Source organism: Silene latifolia, chromosome 4 (genome assembly GCF_048544455.1).
Source record: "Silene latifolia isolate original U9 population chromosome 4, ASM4854445v1, whole genome shotgun sequence".
Lineage (NCBI taxonomy): Eukaryota > Viridiplantae > Streptophyta > Magnoliopsida > Caryophyllales > Caryophyllaceae > Silene > Silene latifolia.
The window spans coordinates 40,454,074-40,463,874 of record NC_133529.1 but is presented as its reverse complement, the minus strand read 5'-3'; the positions used below and the strand labels follow the sequence as shown (position 1 = coordinate 40,463,874).

At 38.3% G+C, this 9,801-nt stretch overlaps 1 protein-coding gene across 1 annotated transcript; it reads left to right on the top strand.

Annotated features, from left to right (window-relative positions):
* Window positions 1–7,287: 7,287 nt before the first annotated feature.
* On the top strand, window positions 7,288–8,245 carry LOC141651417 (uncharacterized). The gene is made up of 2 exons (XM_074459131.1): window positions 7,288–7,560; window positions 7,671–8,245. Exons 1-2 carry the CDS (start codon window positions 7,395–7,397, stop codon window positions 8,243–8,245), a joined length of 741 nt encoding a protein of 246 aa, XP_074315232.1. The 5' UTR covers window positions 7,288–7,394.
* Window positions 8,246–9,801: the final 1,556 nt, after the last annotated feature.

Here is a 9,801-nt window from a genome sequence, read left to right as displayed (position 1 = left end):
GGTGTTCATAGACGACATACTGATTTACTCGAGAGATGAGGCTGAACACGAGAATCACCTTCGTGTTATATTGAGATTCTCGCGTAGCGTAAGTGGTATGCTAAGTTCTCGAAGTGCGAGTTTTGGTTAAAGGAAGTTACCTTCTTGGGTCATGTGATATCTGGCGATGGAGTTATGGTTGATCCGTCGAAGATTCGAGCCGTGGTCGATTGGGAAAGTCCAAAGAATGTGAATGAGGTTCGGAGTTTCCGTGGTCTAGCTGGGTACTATCGTCGGTTTGTTCATGACTTCTCTAAGATCGCGAGACCGATGACTCAGTTAATGAAGAAGGAATCCAAGTTCATTTGGACCGAGGCTTGTGAAGGCCGCTTTCGGGAGTTGAAGAAGAGGTTGACTACCGCTCTGTGTTGACTCTACCGAAAGATGGCGTTGAGTTCGATGTCTTTTGTGATGCGTCGAAGTTTGGGTTGGGTTGTGTCCTGATGCAGAAAGGTAAAGTTGTGGCTTATGCGTCCCGTCAGTTGAAAGTTCACGAGACGAACTATCCGACTCACGATCTTGAGTTAGCAGCGGTGGTGTTTGCACTTAAGCTGTGGCGACACTACTTGTATGGGGTCTCTTGCAACTTTTATACGGATCATAAGAGCTTGAAGTATATCTTCACTCGGAAAGATCTTAACATGAGGCAAAGACGTTGGTTGGAGTTGCTTAACGACTACAAGATTGAATCGCAGATCATGAGGGTAAGGCAAACGTGGTTGCCGATGCTTTGAGTCGCAAGGTGTGCCATGGTATGAGATCCGTGTTGGTGTTACCTGATGACTTGAGTCGAGAGTTCCAGAAGATGAGCCTTGAGGTAGTTCTTCCTGGTACTTTAGATTTGAGTGCGATGGTTGCTGAACCCGAGATCCTTCATGAGATCCGAGTTAAGCAAAGAGAGGATGAATACTTAGAAAGAGTTCGAGTCGCTATAAGCGAAGGACGTGCCAAAGACTTCGACGTTGGACCTGATGATGGTCTACGATTCCATGGTCGTTGGTGTGTGCCTAGCTGTGAGGTCTTAAAATGTAAGATTCTCAAAGAGGCTCATAGTACTCCCTATTCGGTTCATCCTGGTGGTGATAAGATGTATAAGGATCTGAAGCTAAAGTTTTGGTGGCCGGGTATGAAGAAAGAGATCGCCGAGTTTGTGAGTCGTTGCTTGGTTTGTCGAAGGTTAAGTTCGAACATCGAGACCCGGTGGTCTACCGCAACCCTTGGAGATTCCCACATGGAAATGGGATTCGATTTCGATGGACTTCGTTATGGGTTTGCCGAGGTCGCCGAGAGGAATGAATGCGATTTGGGTCGTGGTTGATCGTTTGACTAAGGTCGCGCATTTCATTCCAATGAAGGAGACTTGGAGTCTCGAGGAACTAGCGAATGCTTATCAGCGTGAGATCATTCGTCTTCATGGGGTTCCTAAGGATCTCATCTCCGACCGTGATCCGAGGTTTTGTTCTCAGTTTTGGAAGAAGCTTCAGTTGTCTTTCGGTAGTGAGCTTAAGATGAGTACGGCTTTTCATGCTGCAACTGATGGTCAGACTGAGCGTACGATTCAGACGCTTGAGGATATGTTGCGAGCTTGTGCTTTGGAATTTCAAGTTAGTTGGGAGAAGAGTTTACCGCTTGTGGAGTTCTCCTACAACAACAGTTACCAAGCTAGTATTCAGATGGCTCCGTTTGAGGCACTTTATGGAAGAAAGTGTCGTAGTCCTTTGTGTTGGGACGATTCTGGTGAGGCTGTCGTTCTTGGCCCAGAGTTGGTTCAAGAATCGATTGAGCAAGTGAGGTTGATCCGCGAGAAGCTTAAGGCAGCCCAGGATCGACAAAAGACGTATGCAGACTTGCGGCGTAGGCCGATTGAGTTTGAGGTTGGCGACAAGGTCTTTCTTAAGGTTTCGCCGATGAAAGGTGTTAAGAGGTTTGGGCTTAAGGGCAAGCTTAGTCCTAAGTACATTGGACCGTATGAGGTGCTCGAGAGAGTTGGCGAGGTAGCCTATAGGTTGGCTTTACCTCCGAATCTGTCGAAGGTTCACGATGTTTTCCATGTGTCGCAGTTGCGTCGTTATCGCAGTGATCCTTCTCATGTTCTACAGGCTGATGTGATCGAGGTTGAGCCTAACCTGACTTATGAGGAACGTCCTGTACGCATTTTGGAACGTCAGGAGAAGAGGTTAAGGAATAAGATTGTACCTTTGGTTCGGGTTCTGTGGAGAAGTCAGAAGTTTGAGCAAGAGACTTGGGAAACCGAAGCGTCTATGCGAGAGAAGCATCCACATCTTTTCGAGTGAGGTAGTTCTCTTATCAAGTTTCGAGGACGAAACTTCTTTTTAGGGGGTTGGATTGTAACACCCCTAATTTCCGTAATATAATTCTATAATTTTATTTTCCCATATTTTATATTTTATTTTCGGGAAAATATCCGTTTGTCGTCTTTTGGGCTCGTTGGGCTTGAAAAACGGTGAAGATCCGTTTCCTCCTTGGGTCTCACGTGAATCTTAGTGTTGATGGGTGAGTTTTGGGCCTAAACCTAGAATAAACCCATGAGCTTCTCTATAAATATGAAGGGAAACCAAACCCTTGCTCTTCTTTTCTCATAATCTCACAAAACCCTAAACCTAATTCTCTCCTCCTCTCTTCCTCCTCGTGCCGCGCGCCACCCTCACCTAGGGTTTCGTGCCGTCTTTCTTCCTCCTTCGTTCTTCATCGTTCTTCGTGCTTAGATCGATCCTACTTCTTGGATTTATCTATCTTCTTCGTAAGTTTTTATGTTTCGCGTAGTTTTTATAGTTTTATAGTTTATATATATATATATTAGTATATTTATTAGTTTCGTTATCTTTGGCACGTGGATGATTTCTATGAAGGCGTGGAAGTTGCTCCAGGAGAAGACGTTTATATCGTTGAAGACGATCTTTAGGGTTATTTGCTTAATAAGGTAACTAGGTGTTTTCTTTTAATTGTGTTTATGCCAATTGATGTAATTAGTATGATTTAATGATTGTCTTGTATGATTGGTACGTGTTAGATTATTTATTATCATGTTAATTATGTTTTCGCATGTTTGTATATGTTTTTATGCATTAATCATATGTTGGTTATGTGTTTATTATGGGTGTCATGAGCGTAATTAGGGTTTACGAATAAACCCTAGTGGCGGCATGATAGGCGGCCAAGGGTTCTCTCCAAAGTTATAGCTAAAGCTAGTATAACATTGATGATGATTCAAGCGTTATGGCTTAAGTTAATACAACTTTGGGTAGCTACTCTAGTTATGGCTGGACCTACTATAACATTGAAGTGCGAGTCAAGGTTATGGCTGTAACTAATGTAACCCCGAGATTATGGCTCAAGGTTATGATTATTGCTAGTATGACTTTGGGTTTCGTGTCAAGGTTATGGATGAGGTAGTATAACTTCCGAGTTGTATTTACTGAAGTTATAGTAGAGGTTACTATAACCTCGCATCCAGAGTTTTTGTTACGGTTAGGGTTACTATAACATTGAATTGTTAATGTTAAAGTTATAGCTGAAGTTACTATAACATTGGTTGCTTATGCTTGTTTCATATGTTGTATCGTGTTCAACGTGTTATGTCCTTGTGTTGTATATATCTTTGGTTACTCTTGTTCATATGATAAGTAGGATGGTCAGTTATACTATCCTATGAGTTGAGTCGTGATGTTGTTCACGCATGTTAGTACAGTCGGTTATACTGTTCATTTGTTTGTTGGCTAGTTTGAATAGATTACGGTAGTTACGGTTATGTGCTATCGGAATGAACCAAAGCCACCCGTTGATGCGGGGTTTATTTGGTCTGTGTTCGGGATTGGGCAGAGGCAGTGGTTATACGCTCTGTTCCCCGAGTGTCGTTCGGTTTACCGAGAGTCTGGCCAGGTCTTAGACATATAGGCAGTGGTTATACGCTATACATAGCACCGATGGAGGCAGTGGTTATACGCTCCGTCAGCTAGAGGCAGTGGTTATACGCTCTGGCAAGTTAGAGGCAGTGGTTATACGCTCTAACAGGCGTTCGCTCTATTCGCTATGCTTTGATTGCTAGCTTTGTGCCTTCTGTTGCTGTGGATTGTGTGTCACCATGTTTGTTATGCTTCAATGCTAGCTTTGTGCCTTAGGTTGTTGTGGGTCGTTTGTCACTACTAGTCTTGTAAGTATTCATGGTCTAGTGGTTGCATATGGTCTAGGGTTGCATGATTGCGTCCGTTAATATTGGTAAAGTCATGGTAAGCTTGGTTGGGTCTTTCATGAGTATAGATGGTCTCGCATGTTTACTGGTTTTACATTTCATTTGTTAATGATTGTTGATTATATTCAATTGTTGTAAACATGACTGGGAGAGCATCTAGTTACTCCCGACTGATTGTCGACCCCCTTCTCAGGTTGTTCAGATTGTTGCTGTTTTGGATGATATCTTGCTGGGAAGTTCTGTGCGGCGAGATGAATAATAAATTAGGACTTTACTTAATGTATTAAGAACCTTTCGAATAATGTATTAGTTTGTTTGGAGTTAGTAGCGAACCGGATTGGTCAGGTGTTTCCGCCACCTTGACCCTTTTGTCAGTATCGTACTCTGATATTCATTTTATATAAGTTTTTCCTTTGTTTTATAATCCGGGTTGTTACAATTAAAAGAATTTGTTTTTTTTTTATTGTTTAAATAGATTGTCTCATGTTGTGAGATCCTCTTATTGTATAATTTATGATTGTTTAAGACGGTCTCATTAAATAAAAAGACACTTTATTTATTAAGAAAACTGGATGTTTTTTTTCCTTTAACAAAAATACATGGACAGTTTTATAGTTGAGGTCGTCTTACTCTATAATATGTGAATACACTTTACATGTTTCATTATTTTTTTTTCCCCGATAACTTTTTAATGTGTATACGAGGGTAGAAGGGTAGACTGTCTAGTGTGTCTACCATTATAAGTAATGATTTAGTCTTTTAATTCCAATATGGAGTAATTGTCATCTATCTTTTTAGTTTATTTCAGTAGAAGATACGGTACTTTAAATTATAAGCGGTTTCATTTCGGATTTTTTTCCCCATTAATTTTTTTCACCAATTAAGTGAGGTTATATATCCTCTATGTTGTCTAAATATCTCAATGACCAATAAAACGGGCCGGGCGGTTCGGATCACACGGACTGCGTCAATTCAAAATTTCAAATACGGGTTGAGTCATACGAGTCACGGGTTGGGTTAGGGTTAGTGTACATGTCAATAATTACTCCCTCCGTACCAGACCAATGGTTACACTTACCTAATACGGCCGTACTACACCAATGGTAACATACTAAAAAATGGGCTATTTTTTTTTACAATAATACCCTTATATTCTCTTTATATTTACACAATGACCACTTGTGGCCCACTCACCAACCCAATAATTTAATCCCTTATATTCAGTTTACTTTCCATCTTTGCCCCTACTTTTACCATCTTTTCTTAAATATCCCATTTTTTACCATGTTACCACTGGTGTGGTACGGAGGGAATATTATATAACGCCTTTTTATAGATCGGAAAAATATTGTTTAAAAATCTAAAGCATATTTAATATTAGCATTTTAATCATATTGATGTTTACAATAATTATATTGAAAGAAAATTTCAATTACTTCAACTAATATTTTTTTAATTATTTTTCAAATATAATATACAAATATTAATATTTAACTAAAAATCTTTATTTATCTTTGCTCTATGGTTTGACATGTTCAAGTCGGGTTTCAACCTTAAATTAAGGGATAATTTTGGGTTCGGATCAAATAGGTTACGACTCGAGATTTTTGAGTCATAACCTTGAAAAAACGGATGGGGTCGGATCAAAATTTGATAGGTTTATATATCTCAGTCATGATTTGAACTCATAATTTATGAAAATAATATATATATATATATATATATATATGTATATGTATATATATATATATATATATATATATATATATATATATATATATATATATATATATATATATATATATATATATACATATATATATATATATATATATATATATATATATATATATATATATATATAGAGAGAGAGGTGGGATCCAGTGAGAACGACCATTCGGTGAGAACGCACTAGATACATTAGAATATATATAAAAGGTGCACTTTTTTTTTTTTTTTTTTTTTACCAAATCTCATATACACTTTTAACTAAAGTAGGTACATTTTTTACCAAAATTCTATATACGCATTTTAAGAATGCAGATACACTTTTTTTTTTTTTTTTTTTACCAAATCTCATATACACTTTTAATTAAAGTAGGTACATTTTTTACCAAAATTCTATATACGCATTTTAAGAATGTAGATACACTTTTTTTTTTTTTTTTACCAAATCTCATATACACTTTTAACTAAAGTAGGTACATTTTTTACCAAAATTCTATATACGCATTTTAAGAATGTAGATACATTTTTTTTTTTTTTTACCAAATCTCATATACACTTTTAACTAAAGTAGATACACTTTTTTTTACCAAAATTCTATATACGCATTTTAAGAATGTAGATACACTTTTTTTTTGGGAAAAAATGTACCTAGCACGTAAAAATGTACACTTTAATCTATTGTAGATACACTTTTTTTAAAAAAATTCTAGATACATTTTCTGACAATGTAGATACATTTTTTGTTCTAAAAACTAAATCTCAGGTACACTTCAGACTATCATAGATTCACTTTTTACATAAATTCTAGCTATATTTTACAATATTATAGATACATTTTTTTACGTGCTAGGTACATTTTTTCCCGCGCTAGATACAAAAATACAAATTATCTACTAGATACACAAAAACATTGAGAAGCAGCACAAGAGCAAAAAGCGCCATAAGAAGAAAGAGCAGTATCTAGAGAAGGCAGTAAAAGATGACCGAGGATTGGCTAATACTTCACATTTGTTCAGCTGTGAAACTTGTGTATACACGGCCGCATAAAAAATGAGTCTTTGAGACATTTGAATTATCTTTTGTAGATTTAGTTGTTAAGATAGATAACACATTTCAATGATTTGTGCAAAATTGAAAAACTTGTTTGTATGAACAAGTTTTGTTAACTAATTAATACTTTATTGAAGACAATGAACAATTGACCATGCATATGCATTAGATGATTAGATGGGAGTTATTCAAAATAGTGACGTTATTGTATCTACATGCTAATATAACTTGTAAAATACTTTCTTCGATTCAACTGATTCTTTACGTTTCTGTTCATGTTTCTTTTCAGTGTGTTGCGTGATAACCTATTATCTCAACACATATTCATGAACATTGGAAAAAGCTTCAAGTTATTGTTTGTCAAGTGATGGAAACTAAAACTGTAGCTGAAACAACCGTCACTAAAGAAGGTGAACATTCAATTCAAGAAGACAGACTACGGTCGTCTTCTGTTTCATTTGCATCATCAGTCAAATCTGCATCCTCTGAATTTTCATTTGAAGATCCATATCAACTAGACATAAATGATCATGGTAAGTTCATTAACACGTAAACTAGGAAAATACGAGTATTTATAAATGAAACCTGCGATTTTATTTTGACTGCCTAATATTTTATAATGACGGGTTTTGATATCTTGTAGGTAGCTTTGCTCTTGATAATGAACAGTCCAGCAAAAATTCTCCTGGTAGTGCATCAACTTTAGAAACAGCTCCAACTCAGGTGATGGAGCAACCTCCAGATGAGTCGGGTTATAGGATTCCATCTCGTGTTTTTGCCAGCAACAAATCAGGCACCCCAAACCAGGATTGGAGCATGGCTTCTAATGAATCATTGTTCAGTATTCATACTGGGAATATGAGTTTCACTAGGGACCGCTTTAATCGGTTCTTTGAAATCGGGGAACTTGGTATGTACGGACCAGGACCAGGACCTGGTGATATGCGGAAATCAGGAGAACTCCCTCCGCCTTCACCTAGAATCGTGCTCAAACCAGGGGAACAGAAACCCAAGGAGCAAATGACGCCTATGCCTCCCCCGGTTACACCTAAATCAGGAGAACAGATTATCGCTAATCATTTTAAGGCATCTACAACACCTCCACCTGTTGTAGTTAACAGACCACCTGATGTTGAGGTAAAAAGTTCGCCTAAGGTTAATGAGGCTACTGTAACTTCTGAACCAAAGCCAGTAATTACAGAAAAAAAGAAAAGGTAGAACTGTGTCCGATGAAATACCTCCTTCAGCCGGTGCATCTCCTCACCATTCTGATGCAAACGGTCAGTCATTTGCATTTCCAGTGTAAGTTGGCAACATAGTCTCTTCTTTTTTCCTTTCATTGAATTAAGTATCGTGTACATAACATTAAATACCGTTATGGATTCATGATAATTCGCAATTTTCCATAAATTCTAGATACATTTTCTGACAATGTAGATACATTTTTTGTTCTAAAAACTAAATCTCAGGTATACTTTAGACTATCATAGATTCACTTTTTACATAAATTCTAGGTATATTTTACAATATTATAGATACATTTTTTTTACGTGCTAGGTACATTTTTCCCCGCGCTAGATACAAAAATACAAATTATCTACTAGATACACAAAAACATTGAGAAGCAGCACAAGAGCAGGAAAGCGCCATAAGAAGAAAGAGCAGTATCTAGAGAAGGCAATAAAAGATGAGCGAGGATTGGCTAATACTTCACATTTGTTCAGCTGTAAAACTTGTAACATTGAGTGTCCAAATCTCCAATAGCATATCAGTGGGAATAACCATAAGAAAAAGTTGTGAGCTCTTAACAAAGGCAATGGCGGAGGGAAATGAGTTAATAGGAGCCATAGGCCAAGGTAAGAAATTCGAAAATTGCTAGAAGAATATCAGTAACAGCGAGTATTTGAAAAAAAAAACATCAAGTGTGAACCCACCCAACCAGGCACATTGAAACGAGAACCCTTTCCAACGCCTCCACCTGCTCCGTCGTGTACCTCACATACTTCCCTGCTACCGCCACTCCTCCTCCTCCTTTTCCCCCCGCTGCTTCCGCTATTGCTCTCCCTGTACTGCATCGCCATCATCGTCATCTCTCTCTCTCTCAACCTCCCACTTGAACTCCCGTACCACCAACAACCATGCCGCCACCACCAACAATAACAATAGCAACTCAACCAACACCCATGACCACCACCACACTAATTCGTTGCCTGCAAACATCGACGTCAACCAGAGAAGTATCGTTCAACTGACTCTCGACAGTAAACTCTGGCGTGCTACAATTACTTTCCAGTGCATGCATATCTTACCTCGCCGACCACCTTGTGACGCCCCTGGTCATCTGTGAGGATAACGACAGGAAGCGTGTCAATTTGGCATCATCGGATTTGAAGAAATCGTAGATTTAACGACCAAGATTCTTCAATCGATCAATTCCGAACTAACACCAAAACCTAAATTCGGAAATTGCGCTGATTAACAACACAATTACGAGCATTGCAGTGGTAACAAACGAAGATGATGATTTAGGATTCAAAATTTATGGGAATTTCGCGATTGTGTTGTCGCTGCTCTATTTTCCCTAAAATCAAACACTAAATCACCAATTTTTTTTAATTTGTGTGATTTTAATTTGAGGGGTAAATGCGGTGTCTGATGGCGTTAGAGATGGCGCATCTGTCACTTGTGCTCGCCGGAGTTGGTGATCGTCGCCGGAGTTGGTGATCGTCGCCGGAGACGACGACAAGGAGGTAGGTGACGACGGCAAAGTGGTA

Coding starts and splice junctions, on each gene's coding strand:
- LOC141651417 (XM_074459131.1), top strand. CDS start 7,395: ATGGAAACTAAAACTGTAGCTGAAACAACCGTCACTAAAGAAGGTGAA. Junction 7,561..7,670: donor ACTAGACATAAATGATCATG/GTAAGTTCATTA, acceptor GATATCTTGTAG/GTAGCTTTGCTCTTGATAAT.